This window comes from Pteropus medius, unplaced genomic scaffold, assembly GCF_902729225.1.
Source record: "Pteropus medius unplaced genomic scaffold, Ma_sr-lr_union100, whole genome shotgun sequence".
Classification (NCBI taxonomy): domain Eukaryota; kingdom Metazoa; phylum Chordata; class Mammalia; order Chiroptera; family Pteropodidae; genus Pteropus; species Pteropus medius.
Genome location: NW_024349802.1, coordinates 16,439,283 through 16,457,541, shown reverse-complemented (window position 1 = coordinate 16,457,541; position 18,259 = coordinate 16,439,283). Strand labels below are relative to the sequence as shown.

Sequence of the window (18,259 nt, the reverse complement as noted above, 5' to 3'; positions counted from 1 at the left end):
AACGAATCCTCACCTCAGTTTCTCTTTTAACTTTAATTTTTTCTTCAGCCTTTCTCAGATTTTCATCTGCTTTATTTTTTTCTTCTGAAAAACGCTGTTTGCTGGAGAAAGAAACAAAAGTAAACAAGTATAGATGTTTCGAACTTTCATGTTATAAAATAGTCATTTAGGTGCAGGTGAGAAAACAGCTAAATGGTTCTGAGTTCTTGAATAAACACTTTCCAATCACTGTAAAGTCCTTTATTATATTGAAATCTTCATTAGTTCCCCAAAGAACCCCTTTAATTTTTCCATTATGTATGCCATTCCCTTCCATTGCAATGGTTCTTTTAGTCATCTTCCCTTCTTTTAAATCTCCCCTGCTTAAATTCTACCTTCTTTCAGAAGATATCTCAGACTTCAACATGAAAATGAATTCTACATCTCTCACTGTATTTCCATACCTGAATATTCCCACATCCATGGTTTATTCTGTTAGTTACCCTTAAGGTTCTTGAGAGTAGGGATCTTTGTTCCTGAATTCATCCAACATTTAGTTAGAAAATATTTTTTGGCAAGCACTGGCCTAGGCCCTAGGCATATAGTAGAGTAGTACGCAAAACAAACACATACCTGTCTTCTTGGAACTTATAGACAAGTAGAGAAGACTGACAGTCAACAAGTAGTCATAGAAATAATTATATGGTTGCCAACAGCAATGATTGTTATAAAATAAAATCATTTCAATTAGGGATTTTAGGAGGTTTCATCCAAGGAAGTATTATCTTGTAATGCAATATAAGGAAGAGAACACATTAGCTGGCCAAGCCTGAGACGAAGTGGCAGTAGGACAGCATATGGGAAAGAGCTTATAGAGTTTAAGGATCTGAAAGAAAATGTGATGAGACCTTGTTTGTGACATCTTCATAAATGCCATAATTTACATGTTGTGGAATCTGCTCTTCCCTCAAGGTCAGAAGTCCAAGTTGAAAAGATAAAGTTAATGCAATTCACATACGAACATGAACTTTTCGTGGGCATCCCATCTAACTCTGTCACAATGGGATAATTACTGAAAGAAACCATCAATGTCTTGGCATCTGATTTTACCCTTATTCTGTATTATGGCTATCTCATAAAAAGGTTTACAAGGTCCCGGAAGGAAATGTTTAGACGTATTTTGTAATCTAGTAGTCTTCCAACTGGAAAACAGAATCCATTTGTACTCAGAAATAGACAGACTCGATTAGGATCTACTTGCTAGGTAGCATTATGATTTGCAGAGAGCACGAAACCACTCAAAAATTCTTAACAAATCCTCACCTCAACATAGTTCCTAGTCATTATTCCAATCAACCTCCACTTCACCTTCTGAGTTACTCCAACAAAACCACATCTATACTCACAAAACTTCGGCACACAGGGCACATTTGTTGCCATGCATCTTTCCATCGGGGCCACGGACTGGGTCACTCTCCCGTGTACAATAAAGTCTTCCATTCCTCACTTCCTTTTCATATTCCTTGCAAAAATCCTTTAAAAAGACAAGTAATTACATTTAGCACTTTTCTACTTTTTAATACAGAAAATGCACATCATAGCTCTATAGTCAAAGAATGTCAGGTCTCAAAGGTGTGGATAAACACATGTAGCCTATTGAGAATTAATAGAAAACAGTAATTACCTTGTGAAATTACACTGTATCTGCTATGTAATGTATTTATTAAAAGGTCAAAGAGCCTTGGAAAAAATAAGATTGAATAAATATTTTCTAAAACTAGATAGTTCTCATTAATTTTCAAATCTAGAAAAAAGATAATGAAAATGAAAGATTGTTCATGGAGTTCCACCAAAGACATAACAAAATGCAGCAGCCAACATAAAAAAATAGTTGCCAATGAACAGAGAACAGAATCTGTGAGATGAGATGCTTAAACGCTGCTTAATATGAATGAAGTCAAGAGCAATCCAAACTAGTTGGCAAGGAGAAAGGAATGAGCTGGTATCTGATGGCATTTTGCTTAATTTGTTCTCCCTGTGGACCGGTGGATCATTTTTATGTACTCTGCCTCCTTTATTGATGTTCATAATATTTCTAATATGGTAGGTAGAAACCTCAGAAAGAGTAAATCTAATTTTTCTTTATTACCCACCTTAGAAGGGTAGAAAATCAAGGCAAATATTTATTTAGAAAACTTTAGAAAGGTGGTAACTTTCCCCAAAAAATCCAAGAGAGGTATGCACCCAGATTTCCTGACGCTTTGGTTCAGTACTTTCAGGTTTTCTCTGTGTTTTGAAAACTATTATTTGATAAGGTCTAAACTCTCTCTCTCTCTCTCTCTCTCTCTACTCTCTCTCTCTCTCCTCTCTCTCTCTCACACACACACATACACACACACACACACACACACACACCTCCAAGTTACTCTAGACTCGGGAATCTCTATGTCAATAAACATATTTTGTGATGAAATATATTACCTTAATATAACCTACAAAAATGCTTCTCTTTAGAATTCTTTTCAATTGTTACCATTTCAGCCAAGAAGACATGCGTTTAAAGAGTGTGGTTTGCAGTCAGAAGACGTGGGTAGCTAGATTGTGCTCCTAATTCACTAGGACACTGTAACAAACCCTGTCATCTTTGGGACCCTCTCTCACTCTCTACACAATGAGGTTTTTGAAACAGATACCCTTCAGGCCCTTTTCTAGAGCTCGTATTGATTATTTTTAATAATACATATTTCATTAGGATGCTTTAAAAGAGAATCTTAATCACCTCCTAATAAGAAGATGTTTGTATTTGGAGGAGCAATGGGTGTGCTCCAAACTTCCTGGTTGTTACAATCCAGGATCATAGACTCAGATGACAAGTCACCTGATAATCACAGCAGGTAATAAAATTAATGCTCAATAATTCCCATAAGAGAAACAATGATAATTTCAGTTTATAAGTTGTGATTCAGTCAAGGAGATTCTGAACAAATATTTTAGTGAGCAACCCATTGACAGTTTAATTATGGGGCAGATATTGAGCCATCACTATAAATCAGTCCTTTTCAACATAATCATGTCCAGTGACTCCACCAAAACAATGACTACAGCCACAGAGAGGACAAGGGAAAAATAGCTGAGATGTGATGAAAGACAAGGGAAAAAAATACTCGCTGTGTTTATGGAGTAATAAAATGCTGAATATCACAAGAAGGCCCAAAATTTTAGACAAGTTTAACAACCAGTACTAAAAAACTGTTTTTCAAATTTCAGTGAGTATTGAACAAATTACTGACAACTGTGTGTGTGTGTGTGTGTTTTAAATTATTGAGGTGACACTGATCAACAAAATCCAATGTTTCAAGTGTACAATTCAATAGTGTGTTGTATGTATACTGCATTATGTGTTCGCCTCCCATAGTGTTCTGTGTTACTTAATTGAAAACTGAATACCCTATGTAGGATGGGAAATTTGCTTCATTGAAAAGCATTATGAAGTGGAAGGTTAGCCCTTGACTACCAAAAACTGGATCTATGTCTCCCTTAGGAAAGCAAATGCCCTGAAATTGGCAAAAATAGTATACATGGATAGCACAAAGCGGTGCAAGACAGAATCACGATCCAACAGGAAAGCAGAATTGAGATCATTTATCCAACCTCCTGATTTTGCTGACAAGAAAATTGAGGCCCAGAGAGAAGAGATGACTTACTCAGTTTCACACACCCAGAGCCTGACAGAACTAAGGCTAAAACTCCCATGCTCTGACTTCTCAACAAAAGGCTAATCATTTAGGAAGGTAACTGCTAGCGCTTTTATTCAAAGTAGGGTTTAATAACCTCATTGATTTAAGAAATCCAGGCTGCATTACCTGCAATGCCTATTCTATTAACAAAAAGATTTTTTTAAATACTAATAACTAGAAAAAACAATTTTAAGGATATTAAACTTTAAAACAACGATCTCAATATTTGTTTGAGATTCTTATTTAAACAGAAACGAGACCTTTATAAATGCAGGCCTGACTAAATATAACAACCATAATGGAAGAATTAACGACTTCGATTACTGTCAATGGGATTATACATAAAATATATGAATGGCTATTATATTTAACAGACTCTAGAATTATTATTTTAAAGTTATTCCTGTCTAATTTACATTATGTTGCATTTTTTACAATTTAATCAAAGCAAGATTAATTTACACTAACCAAAAGAGAAGTCTGTTGAAAATTATAAACTTTATGACTTACAGTAATTTTTTTTTAAGCAAAGAGGAAATTGCATTTTTTAAAATTAATTAATTTGTTATGGTGACACTGGTTAATGAAATCCAATAAGTTTCATCTGTACACTTTAACAGTAAGGCATATATATATTTACACTGCGTGTTCACCTCTCATAGTGAGATTTCTTTCTGTCACCACATATTTGACCCCCTTTACCCCTCCTCTCTGGTAACCACTAGTCTATAGTCCATGTCCATGAGTCTCGGTTTGTTTGTCCTGTTCACTTGTTGCTTTCAGGTTTACATCCCACATATATGTGATATCATGTGATTTTCAACTTTTTCAGTCTCACTTATTTTGCTTAGCATGATGATCTCGAGGTCCATCCATGTTGTCGCAAGGAAATTGCATATTTTGAGCATGAGGTGGGAAATGCCAGTTTTAGATTTGAATTTAATGATTAACATACTAGGAATTGTCAATTGAGGAATTGTGAAATTAAAGGAAAAAATTTCATGTGATAATGAAGGACAATGACAGTATTAAATTAAATTACCTCAGATGGTCAAGCATAAGTTTGTTAATATTTATAGCCACAAAAACCAAATTATGTTGGTGAATAATTTACCTCTTCAGCACTTCGTCGAATTCTGGTTTCATCATGTCGCTTGGCATTTTCTTCAGTTTCTTTTAAGCTGTTAAGAAAGAAAACAGTTGGTCAGTTTATGGCTCCATCAAATTTTCAGTGTCTGGTTCTGTGCTTAGCACTTTCATATCCTTGCCCTAGCTAGTTAAGCTGATCCAATACACGAGACAAGCTTTTCTCTGTCTTGACTGTCAGAGCCAGAAAATTTCTAAAGATAAGGAAGGGAGTGAAACTGACTCACTCACTGACAGTCAATTAGAAGCTTTGTTCTGTAAAACTGGATGGGTGTGACTCCTTGATTGACAAACAGAAGACTGTCAGGAAAATTCCCTTTAACAGGCAGAACCAAGGGCTTTAAAACAATGCTGTGACAAGGGTGAAACCAAACTGGGTATTTGACATACTGTCATCCACACCCTTGTGTATAGCTTTTTATATCTTGTAAAGTATTTGTTTGCCTTCATGTAAAAGCATCATTGTTATTAAAAGCTACATGGAGTTGTGCTTCTAAGTCCTTCATATCTATTATATATAATTGCAGACTCATCCTGAGATAGGCATTATTGTCTTAGTTCTGCAGAGGAAGAAACCAGGAGTTAGGGAGGTCAGATTCTCTTTTTTAGCTTATGCATGAAAAGGAAAGGAAAGTCACAGAATTAGTGCAGGTTTGAACACTAAAAGTGCATGTCTTCTAGATAAGAAAGTGGATATTAGACCGATTTCCTGTCTGGAAACCAGTTATAATCATTGTTTTGTAAACCTGATAGGGCATGCCCTTGAATTCTACAACAGTGCACTGTAATTTTCAAAGGCAGGTGTGAAGTTTATGAACCTGTAAATCTTTCCCTGTCCTGATTTAAAGATCTAATGATGTACATAGAGCACTTTAAGACTTTCTGACATACAGATCAGAGAGTCCATACCTTGTTTAACACCCAGAATATTACAGACTCATTGGATTGTACTCATACCTGGGTCTCAATGCTCAGAGCCACGTCAGGCAGTCAGAGAAAGAGTCACCCAATAGGTCCCCCTTTCATAGAAGTCCACCTTTTATACTAATAATGAATTTGGCCATATAGCATTACTATTATTATTATATTATTATTCCGTTAATTAGACTATCATTTTTAGTAAGAGTCTCTATTCATATCCAAATGAAGTAATACATGTCAAATGACTAATCTAGGTCATTCCATTTGAAAGTAGTTTTTAAATTTTAAAACATTGTACCTTATAAAATAATATGTATTTTCAAGTCATTGCAATTAAACAAATTAAGAGTCTTGAATGTAATAACTAACATAATCATTAATTCACTCCTTGCAAGGACCTTTAGCCGATGATGTGAATTAAAAAGAGAAAAGGCACTCTGGGAGCAAGGACTGTTCCATCTTACAAAGACAAAGGATTGCATGCCTCGTGAAAAGGGCTTGATCTCTCTGTGGAGTGGTTCTTAGGATAGCAACCAAGTGCACCCTCATCAGGGCCACCTGCTTGGCCTGCTTAAAGATGATGATACTTACAACAGCTCAGCACACATCGCACACTTATTGCCATGTGTCTTTCCATCAGGACCAAGAACTGGATCATTTTCCCTTGTGCATCCAAGTCTTCCATCTTTCACATAAGGCCGAAAGGCACTACATATATCCTGAAGAACAGGGAAAGAACTTGACATTCACCATCCTGATTACAATGCTTACAACACTGTTTTCAGAAATTTTATAGAACTCAGTGCCTCTCTGTCCAGTGCACACTAGCCACCTAGAGCAGTCACAGATGTGTAGAAGGAGCTCAGTAGGTATTGTATAATTCCTATGGGTAAGTATGGAACTCATTTATTTATTCATTTATTAGAAAATACAGATGAACTACTATGTGCTACAACTAAGGTAGAACATAGTCCTTGTCCTCAACTTGCTCACCATCTGCTGGATGACACCAACAAAGAGATTTAAAATATGTTCTAAATGCCTTGGTTCAGATAACCTCAGGTGCTCTAGCTTCATACAGAAATTGACTCAGAAAAATCATTCGGCTAGAAAAAGTCAAATGTGACATGTATGAGACATTTGCTTTCTTCTCATACCATCACAGGCTCACAGAATTTTAGCATAAAAAGAAACTATTTAATTCAAATCTCATTTTTAGATACGGAAATACTGGTACAGTATGGTTGAGTTATTTGGCCAAAGTCTCCTGACAGTAAGTAAGAATGACGGGGTTTCGACTCAGGTTAAATGACTGAAGTGCATTGCCCTTTATACTACACATTTCCTTCCTTCCTTCTTTTTCCCCTTCCCCTCCCTCTTTCTCTTTCTTTCTTTCTTCCTTCCTTCCCTTCCCTTCCCTTTCCTTCCCTTCCTCTCCCTTCCTTCCTTCTTTCCTCTCTCTCTCCCTCTTTTCTGTCTGTCTTTCTTTTTCTTTTCCTCCTTCCCTCTCTGTTTTTCTTTTCATAGAAAGCAGAAATAGAGCTGAAAGTCTAAAGACAAAGTAACCTGCTCCAGTTTCTGAAATGATCTACTACTTTTCCTTTAAACAAGCATATCTCATTTCGAGTACAGCAAGAATTACTTCCTTCCAAACACCCCACCAAAAAGGAAAAGGAAAGCATCTTCTTTCTCTTAGAAGTCAGCCTCCCGATATTTCCCGCCACTCTGACAGTTGTCCTCACCTGCTCTGGATTACTGTTTTCACATTCTCCTTCATTTTTTATGCCAACTTGGGACCTGGTTTTACTGGAATTGAAAGAGTATACATGATGGTTTAGTATCACAGAACTTCTCATCATTCAAATGCATTGTTTTTCTCCTTTACTCTTGAAAACAGATATCCCATTGCAGTTTTTACTTAATGCTTTCTAATGAGAGCCTATGTTTATAACTTGGAGTCAACGGAATGGAATTACATTGGATAGCCTGATAATAGTGAAACCTATAAATATTATTTCCAGTATTTTTCCCGCTATGTCCAGATTCATATCAGAAGCATGGCAAAAAGGAAACTTGTATCTAGATACCAGATGCCCCCCAAGGAATTTTGTTGCCTTTGATGTTTTCATTGTTTTAAATAAACAAATTCAAGTTTATAGTATCTAGCATCCTATTACACCATTCTTCACTTAGGTTATGCTAACTAACATTTTATTTTTTTCATAGAAAGTACTTAAAGTCCTAATAATTAATTTTATTCAGCCTAATAGAGTTTTAAAGCATATCTGAAAATATAGAACGGCAAATGTAAGATACACTTCTTACTGTTTAAAAAGATAAGGCTGGTTACAATGATAGCATTGGTATAACAATAAAAATTCAATAAAAATAATATAAAGAAAAAAACTAAGTAGTTAAAAGTGATAAGAAAAAAGTTATATCGAAAGATAGCTGAGGAAAACAAAACAAAACAAAGTTGAATTCTAATGTTCCTCCAATCTTCTAGTAGAGCTAAGAAAGAAATCCGACGAGCAGTGTAACCCTCACTGTACAATAAAAGAAGTAAACCAGAAATTAGGAGCGGAAAAGTTTCACCTGAACCAGAGATTTAAAGAACCTATTACAGGATCCCCCACATAAGACACAATAGGAACTGAATGAACAGTGCTTGCGGTAGCGTTACAAAACACGTATCTGGTAAAAACCTGTATGTTCTTCCTATGTCTGTTTTTGTTTTCTGTTTCTTTTATGTTGACCCAGGTGAGAGTCGAAGGCAAAATTTGAGATTGTATTTCTGAAAATGCAGTCACGTGAGGGGTCACGTGATTTAATGCAGTTGTGTTTTGGTGAAGATACTTATTATGAGGAGGGATAAAGCTTGTAGAACCTTGAAGACTGAGTATTTATCATATTCCTTACAAGCTTTCTCAAACATTGGTTCTCATATTTGCAAAAACTGAAGAGCAGACAATTCAATATTGAGGTCACAAGCCAGAACCTGCAAAGCAGGTATGCTATCTTGTCGGTCGAAGACAATCAATAACCAAACCTAGCATTGAGGGTGGAGAGAGAACCAAAATAGGTACATAATATAGGACAGTGAGATACTTCAGCTATGTGATAAAAGTTGTATAGATGGGAAATTTAATATTAAAAATCCCAATTACCTACTCTAATACTATGAATTACTGAGCACTTAATAATCACATAATTCTCTGTGAGAAAGGATATATTCAGAAATAGATAGAAAATAAATAGATAAATGTGTGCAGTGTATGTATGCATGTGTATACGTGTGTATGTATGTATATAGATACAGATTATATGTCTATCTACTTCACAGAGACAGTGAAGTGATAACCATCATATAAACTTCACACAAAAGTGCTTTGTAAAATCTAAAGGATTATAAATATTTTTTTCTTTAAGAGTAGTAAGAGAAGTAGTCCTAATAATTTATGGATGACTAACTCCCACAAAATGGATTGTTATCTTAAAGACCATAAAAAATGTGTCATGTAATTATACAAAGAAAATGCTTTAGGGAGAAAGCCTGCTTCAAAGAATACTCACACATTCTCAGCACACAGCGCACATCTGTTGCTGTACGTTTTTCCATCCGTGCCACAAACAGCTGCATTATCAAGGGTGCAGATAAAATCCCCATCTCTTTCTCCTTTCTTGAAATCATCGCAATTCAACTGCAAGAGACATGATTAAAGAATATCAAAATACTAAGAGATAAAATATTTCTTAGAAACATAATTAGGTTAATGTTTTAAGCCCACAAAATTATAACTCACTGCAGAAGAAAAACATGTTAAGGAGACCATAGTGAGCTAATAAAATCTTGGTTAATAAAACATGTTCTTGGTTAAGAACAGAGATATAATTAGACTTCTGAAGAAAGAATTTCAGTCACTTGCTATCAGGGTGAGATAGATCAAATCACCTTTCTGAAACTTAGTACTATTCTGTTTTTCTATCAAATCCTACCTCTCTTCTCTCCAAAGTGGTATTGGGGTCCAGTAGATAATGGATATGAACACTCTCTATAAACTATAAGCTGCAATAAAGTTTCTGTTGTTGTAAATTAAGGTAGTGATCAAGAGCCAGATAATTCTAACTCTGTCACTTGCTAGCTGTGTGATTTCAAAAATTTTTAATTGCTCTGTGCTTCAGTATCTTCATTTGCAAAATGCATATATTTTATCAACCTCTGAGGATTATAAAGAGATTTAAATTTGTTAATACATGTACAGCACTTAAAAAAGTGGCTAGCACATTATATCCATTTATTGTTGTCGCCACTGTTATTTTAAATGTCTTCTCTACTAACAGTCAAGCCAATAAAACTAAATACCTTTTAGGGATAATGAGAGAAATCCCAAAATCTCTGCTGTAATAATATGACATAAACTAAGGGACAAACCTGTATGGGAAGAAAAACAACTGTACTGGGTAGTAACTGAAGACTGGTGTTTAAATCTCAGATCTGCCATCCACTTACCTCACCTCTTTGAACTTCACTTTTCTCATCTGAAAAATGGGAATTCACACCCTACCCACGTTAGATTTATGGTGAAGATCAAATGGATACTTACAAAACATTTAGTAACTTGCTATTGTGACATAAGCTATTTAAAAAAGGTATAGAGTTAACTGGAATTTACTTTCTATCTAAAATTAAAGAATAAAATGAGATTTTTTCTTTATGTTACACTGAAAATAAAATTTCGATGCCATTATTGTCATAATAAAAAATATTTTCATTATAGATATGAAACATTTAGAATATAGGCCTGTGAACTAGTATGTTGCACAATACAAAAAATACAACTAGGATGGATATAAATATGTAATAAATTTGTGAACCAGAAAATTACATTGACGAGCTCTTCTGGAAGACAATTAAAAAGGAAAAAATAAATAGAAAAAAATCCTTAGAACATACCCCAATATTCATGTCATATGCTTAGGAAGAAGTAAAAAATAGAGTGAAACAGGATAAATAATGGCCATATGTGTTATTTTCATTTAGCTGGTTGTTCATTTATTTCTTAAAAACCATTACACATTCGAAAACCATTACACAGTTCAATTCTACTGGACTGTCACATTGCCATGCCAAAAGAAAGAAAAGGAAGAAAAAAAGAAAGGAAGGAAGGAAGAAAGAAATGGAATATATGATCTAACACTCTTACATTCTGATAGGAAGAGATAGATAATAAATACAAATAACTTTAAATTATAATGCTATGAAAAAAAATTGAACGATATGATAGTACCTAGAAGAGTCGCTATTTAAAACATAGTGTCAAGAAAGATTTCTCTACAATGTAATATTTGAGGTGAGGTGAGATTAATGGGAAAGAGCCAACCATTAAAGATCTGAGGGAAGAACATTCGAGGCCTAGAGAGAACTACCATTACAAGGGATTTGTGATAGGAACTAAACTGTCCTGTTTAACGAACAGAAAGAAGTATGGATGGAGCATAAGAAAACAGCAGGAGAACTGCTGGTTTTCTTTCAAAAAATAATTTCTGGAGAAACTCTAGAAACATCAGGAATACTGATCAAAGTCACTAACTTCAACAATCACTGCTCTGCCCTTTCACCAGCAAAATCAACAGCAGCATACCAGGTCACAGGTGTTGTTAGCAGGGTGATGACAGGGTAGATGAAAAACCCAGCTGGGAGGTAATGAGAACAGGTGCAAGCATTTACTACACCACCTCCTCCCCGTCTGAACCCTAAGGGCTGGTGGTTCACAGCCCACAGAGGACACTCTTCCCACTGCTGACAATTTCCAAGAGCTTCCAGATAGAGTCCTGTCCCAGTGGAGTGGCAGCAAACTGGAGTGTTCAACACTGGTTCCAGATCCTTCAGCTCTGGGCCTATCCCTTTCCTTATTCTTACACTCACCAGGAGAGAAAGCGACTAAAGCTTGGCCTTGAATATTATTTCACTTTAGCAGAAAAACAAAACAAAACAACTAAAGCCATTATAGAATCTCGCAGTAAAAATATCTGTATATTGATGAGTAAAACAACATAAAAAATATGGTAATATGAACAATATTCAGTATCAACTGAAGCAGAATTATTGGAATGTGTAGAAAAATAATTTACTGAGAGCATAATAATGCTTTAGAGAGATAAAAATATTTAGAGGTATAAAAATATTTAAATAATAATAAATAAACTAATATAAAGAATAAAAATAGGTTACAAATACACAATGAATTTGTTAAATGGAAGATCAGATTAGAAAACTCTCATAGAAGGCATAAAAAAAAAACTAATTTAAAATAGAAAAGAAAATAAAAAAACATAAAAAATAAAATTAGAAGTCTCCAAAAAGGGGGTGAACAAGAATAGGGAGACTATTTGAATAAATAGGAAACGTTTTTAGAATTAATGAAAAACAAAACAATGAGAGATGGAGAGAAAGAACCATAGCAACTCAAATCTAAAATATGGTCAATAATAAAATTGTGGAGATTCTGGGTATTTTAACAAAATGTACTGAGAGCAGACAAACACACATTAGGGGAGAAGATAGAGATATTAACAATAAACATACATATACATTAGCAATAGTGATAATTATAAATATAGATACTTGATTAAGAGTAGTCATAATAAGAACAAAAAAAAGATATGTTACATTTAAATCACCATTAAAAAAAAAGCTGGAAGGAAGAAACTACTTTAAAAATAATTTTTACAAAAAGTCTGATAACCGAAAGTATGAAAAATTGGGAAAACCAACTTTTGATATGACAGGAATAACAAAATATGTAAATGCACTAAACACACAAAAGATAATTGAAAAAAATCTGATCAAATTGTGTATGGATCACAAGAGAAAAATTAAAATGAAAAGGCACTCAAATATTAAAACAACAGGATAAGAAAGGATATAATACAAGGTAAAAATGATCATTAATACAGGGAAATATCCTTGTCATGAAATTTAAAAAGTTAAAATTTAAAGAACTAGGTATTGCTCAATCCATTATAAAATAAGCAATAGAGCAAATGTAAAGAAACAGGAATGAATGACATAGATTAAAAAAACAATAGAGAAGATTAACAAAAAAGCTGATAGAATAGATTTCCAATATGACATATAAAAGAGAAAGAAAGAAAGCATGAAAATAAAAAATACTTGCAATGTTTATTGGAAATAACCATAAACATTAGGATATAAATATAATGAAAGCATATTATTCACAAATTTTAAATGATAAGTTTTAGTAAATGTATCGAGTTGTATACCATCACAACTCAATTTCAGAACATTACCGTCAGTCCGAGAGTTTCCCTTGTGACCATTTATAGTTAATCTCAGCTCCCAGCTCCTGCCTGAGGCAAGCACTGAACTTTCTGACTCTGTAAATTTGCTTTCTTCTCAGTCTTAAGGCCTAGGTATTCACTCTTTAACCTTTAAGTATATTAGCTGCAGATTTTTCATAAATGCCTTTTACCAGCTGAGAAATTTTGTCTATTGGTAGTTTTTTGGTGTCAATTTTTATCTTAAATGAGTGTTAGATCTTGTTAAGTGCTTTTTTCTTCATCTATTGAAATGATCATGTGGTTGTATCCTTTATTCTATCAATTTGATGTATTAGATTTTCTGCTGAAGTAGACTTAAATTCCTAGAATAATTCCCACTTGGTCATGGTTTTATCCTTTTTATGTCATGAATCCTGTTCAATAATATTTTGTTAAAAATTTTTTCATCTATGTTTATAAGAGATATTTATTAGTAGTTTTCTGTATTTGTGATATCTTCCACTGGATTTTGTATCAGAATAATACTGGCTTCACAGAATGAGCTGGTAAGTGTTTTCGCCTCTTCTATTTCCTAAACAGATCTGTAAAGGATTGGTATTATTTCTTCTTTCAGTATTTGATGGAAATCACCAGTGTAGTCACTTGGATCTAAGCTGTTTTTTTTTTTTATCTAATTATAAATTTAATTATTTTACTTGCTATAAGTTTATTTTGATTTCTATTTCTTCTTGGATCAGTTTTTAGTAATTAATTTCTTTCTAGGAATTTGTCCATTTCATCTCAGTTGCTTACTTTTTTGGTGTAAATTTGTTCATAATATTCCATTATAATTCTTGTGATTTCTCTAAGATGTATATTGACATCTCATATTTCATTTCTGATTTTGGTAATTATTGTCTTCTCTCTTTTTTTGCTAGGTCAATTTGTCTAAAGGTTTGTCAGCCTCTTGATCTTTTCAAATAAACAACTTTTGGATTTATTTTTTTTCTATTTTTTATGTTTTGTATTTTATTGATTTCTATTCTAATCATTATGTCCTTTCTTCTGCTTGCTTGGGGTTTAGTTTGTTCTTTTTCTCTAAGTTTCTTAATGTGGAAATTTAGATTATTAAATTGTGACCTTTCTTCTTTTCTCATTTAGGGTATTTAAATCTCTCTACAATTGGCACTGTTTATGTTAACTTCAAGGATGTGGAACTTACAGATACAGAAGACCTACTCAGGGATTTGAGCATCTGCAGAGTTTGGTATCTGTGGGGTGTTCTAGAATCATTTCCCCATGGATATCAACAAGAGATGATTGCACATTGCTTTAGCTGAAAACCTGTAAGTCTTGAATCATTGTGTTTTGGGTTTTATTCAGTTCAAATTATGTTCTAATTTCTCTTACAATTGTTTCTTTGATCCATCAGTTATTTAGAAGTAAGTTTCTTAATGTCTAAATATTTGGGGACTTCCATAATTTCTTTTCTTTTCTTTTTCTTTTTTGATTGTGTATTCAGTTCTGTTGTTGTCAGAAAATATACTTTATATAACTTTAATTCTTTTTTAATTTATTGAGATAATATTTTATATTCTACTATGTAATCTATCTAAAAGAAAGTTCTACTATTATTTGAATAGAATGTACCTTCTGCAATCATTGGGGGGAGCACTTTTTATATTTCAGTTTAGGTTTAGTTAATGGATAGTGTTCAATATTCTTTGGTAATATTTTGTCTAGTTCTGTCAATTTTTGAGAGCAGCATATTAAAATTTCTAACTATTGTTGAATTGTGTATTTTTCTTTTAATTATAGCATATTTTATTTCATGTTTTGAGCTTCTGGTAGTAGGTTCATACATATTTATAATTCTTTAATCTTCTGATATACTGATACTTTTAAAATTATAAAATGCCCTTATTTGTCTCTAATAATATTGTCCTAATGTTTATTTTGTCAGATAGTAATATAGAAATCCTGCTCTCTTATGGTTATATTTGCCATGGTATTACCCTTTGATCACTTTAAACTCTTTGTGTCTTTGAATCTAAGCTATTGGAGACAGTTTATAATTGCTTTTTAATCAGACGATAACCTCTGCCTTTTGATTGGGATGTTTAAATCATTTACATTTAACATAATTATTAATATGGTTATATTTGTATTTGCTATGTTTCTATTTGTTTTCACTATGCTCTCGTCTTTTTATCTACTACTGCCTTCTTAAATATTTTTAGTATGTTTTTAAAATTTTTTTGTAGTTTATATATTTATTATATATGTCATTTTTGTAGTTACTCTAGTGATTACAATATGCATTCTAATTTATCACAATTTACGACAGAGTAATACTGAATTCTGATAAAATATAGACAATTTTCCCCAGTATAGCTATTTCCTCCATCCTTCTTTGCACTATAGTTATTATATATAATATCTATATACCCAATAAAATAGTATGAAAATTATTGCTTCATACAATATTATATTTTTAAAAGAAGGTGAAAATTTAAAAATCTATTTTTAGAGTACTTCATATTAATCCATTACTACATCTAAATCAGGTTTGTAGCAACAAATTCTCTCAGATTTCACTGATATCAGGATATCTTTATTTGTCTTAATTTTTATAGAAAAATTTTGGTAGATATAAATTTTTTTTCTTTCATCATTTTGAGCATATTTCATATGCATCATTTCATTGCCTTCTAGTCTTCATTATTTTAGATGAATAATCAGTGGTTAATTATAAACTGTATATAAACTATGTCACTTTTCTTTTGACACTTTAAAAATTTTATCTTAATTTTAACATTTTTCATGATGAGCCTAGGTGTGGCTCTCCTTGAATTTATCCTATATGGGACTTGAAATTCTTGAATGCAAGGATTAATTTTGTTCATCAAATTTGACGCATTTTAAGCCATTATTTCTTCAAATATTTTTTTCTGCTTTAATTCTGGTATTCCTAGTTGTATTGGCAAGCTTATTGTTATCACAAGCTGTTTATTTTTCATCAGCATTTTTCTCTCTATACTTCCATTGTTAACATATTGATCTTTCTACACATTACTATTTCTTTTTTATGCAATCTCAAAGCTACTTTTAAGCCTCTCTACTGAATATTTCATTTGAGTTATTGTGCTCCTCAAGTCCAGAATTTCCTATTTCTATTTGAGATACATATATCTGTACACTGCTTTAGCTGAAACCCGTTAAGTCCTGAATTGTTAGAACCATTGTTCTATCTCAAATATATACTTTTTCACTGAAAATCTCTTTTATTCATATTTTTCTTTAAATCTTCAGTTTCCATCGACTTTATTTTTCTGTATATGAGTCATACATTCCAATTACTTTGCATATTTCATATTTTTTTGTTGAAAACTGAACATTTTGGATAATATAGTATAGAGATTCAGAACTATTATTTTACTGTAAAGATTATTTTTGATTTTTTGTTTTTGTTTGTATTTTTCTGATTTCTTGCCCTCCCATAGTGTGCAGCTATTGATGTGTCATTAAGAAAGTATTTATAGTTTTGTTTTGTTTTTTTAGCCTGGCTTTCTAGTTTTTTCCCCTATATCTGTATAACTTAGTGATAGGCCAACGATTGACACAGTTTTTGCTCAAACACCTCAAGCCAGTAAGGTTTCCACCCTCTGCAAATGGGCCTGAGTGTATTGAGAGGGCACTCAAAGTTCAGGCCATTTTTACATCTACATCAGCATTTGTTTTCCACTGGAATTTTTTAAATGTCTTCTAAGTGATTGTGCATAACCTTACGGTTGGCCAGAATTATGAATTGCTTGGTCCCACTTTGGCCTCTGCTGCAATGTGTGAAAACTCAACCAAAAAATATGTTTTCCTCAATCAACCATGCTACAACTTCAGGCCATTCTCCTTATTCTTGATGAAGGTTATGACTTCCACTGAAAACAGCTCTGAGTATGATTGTTGCCCACTTGCTCAGATTATGTAAGCCCCTTTCAACAAGGGAAGTGCAGTTGCTGACTCTCACAGCCTTCCCTGCTTTGGTAGGCCTTCCATGCCAAGCAAGCAACAGGGGTAAGATGGCAGTATCCCTAAGCGAGAATACTGCAAATTCCCATTGTTTGAATCCAACGTTTAGCAGTTTTTCAAGCTTTAATGCTCATTAGATTGACATAGGCAGCTCATCAATTTCCGGAGTCCTACGATTGTTTTGGTCAATTGCCTAGATTTACAGTTGCATTTTGAGGAAAAGATTTGCTGACCTTCTTATTTAGCCAGAGCCTGAAATGCCACTGCTCAGAGTAATTGTCTATTGATTCTTAAACCAAACAAGAATAATTAAAAAGAAAAAAGTGTAGACTCATTTTGCTTATGAAAATAGTTTCAAGTTTTCTAAATAAAATGGTAACTATTCAAATTCAACAATATATTAAAAATATATGGTTAAGCATGATTTATGCTAAGAAAACAATAATTGTTTAACATTAGCAAATTTATCAAGAAATTTATTACATTAATAGACTGAAGGAAAAAATCAGAAAATTATTTCAATAGTTGCAGAGAAGGCATTTGAAAATGATCAAAACATATTCAGAAAATTAAGACTATAAAGAAACTTTCTAAACTTGCTAAAGTTTATAGAAAAATATCTACAGTAAATATTATACTTAATGGAGAAACTTTAGAAATACCAGAGAGAGGCAGTTTGATTCATTATCATCACTAATATTTAAATATTGAACTCTAGATTCTGACCAATAATATAATATAAAATTGAAAGAGAAGTTATAAAACTCCTCTTATCTTCTATTATATGCAGATAATGTGATCAACAACCAAGAAAAGAAAAAAACAAAAGAATTAACAAACAAATTATCATAATTAACAGAAATATCATAAAGTTGTCCAATATAAGATCAATCTGTAGCAATAAATTTGTCTATACCAATAATAACCAGATAGAAATACCATAAACAACAAAATATCAACCAAAATAGAAAACATTTACAAATTTTCTAGATATTAGCAAAGTATATAAAAATCACTATAGAGAATACTTTATAAATTTCTTAAAACACAGAAATTATAGAAATTAATGATAAGGTATTCTGTGCTTTTAAGTTGGGCAAGTTAATATTATAAAAAGCCAATTTTACTCAAATTAACTTATAAATCCTTTGTATCCCTAATCACCTTGG

At 32.8% G+C, this 18,259-nt stretch overlaps 1 protein-coding gene across 5 annotated transcripts in view; it reads right to left on the bottom strand.

Annotated features, from left to right (window-relative positions):
• SPINK5 (serine peptidase inhibitor Kazal type 5) overlaps positions 1 to 18,259 on the bottom strand; it is a 118,253-nt gene that overhangs the window by 38,238 nt on the left and 61,756 nt on the right. For all 5 annotated transcript variants that reach the window (XM_039836475.1, XM_039836479.1, XM_039836476.1 and 2 more), the window contains 6 exons: positions 9,357 to 9,484; positions 7,526 to 7,589; positions 6,375 to 6,502; positions 4,831 to 4,897; positions 1,386 to 1,513; positions 14 to 101 (listed from right to left, as the gene is read on the bottom strand). In XM_039836475.1, the coding sequence (XP_039692409.1) occupies positions 14 to 101; positions 1,386 to 1,513; positions 4,831 to 4,897; positions 6,375 to 6,502; positions 7,526 to 7,589; positions 9,357 to 9,484 (603 nt within the window). The remainder of the gene's footprint in view (positions 1 to 13; positions 102 to 1,385; positions 1,514 to 4,830; positions 4,898 to 6,374; positions 6,503 to 7,525; positions 7,590 to 9,356; positions 9,485 to 18,259) is intronic.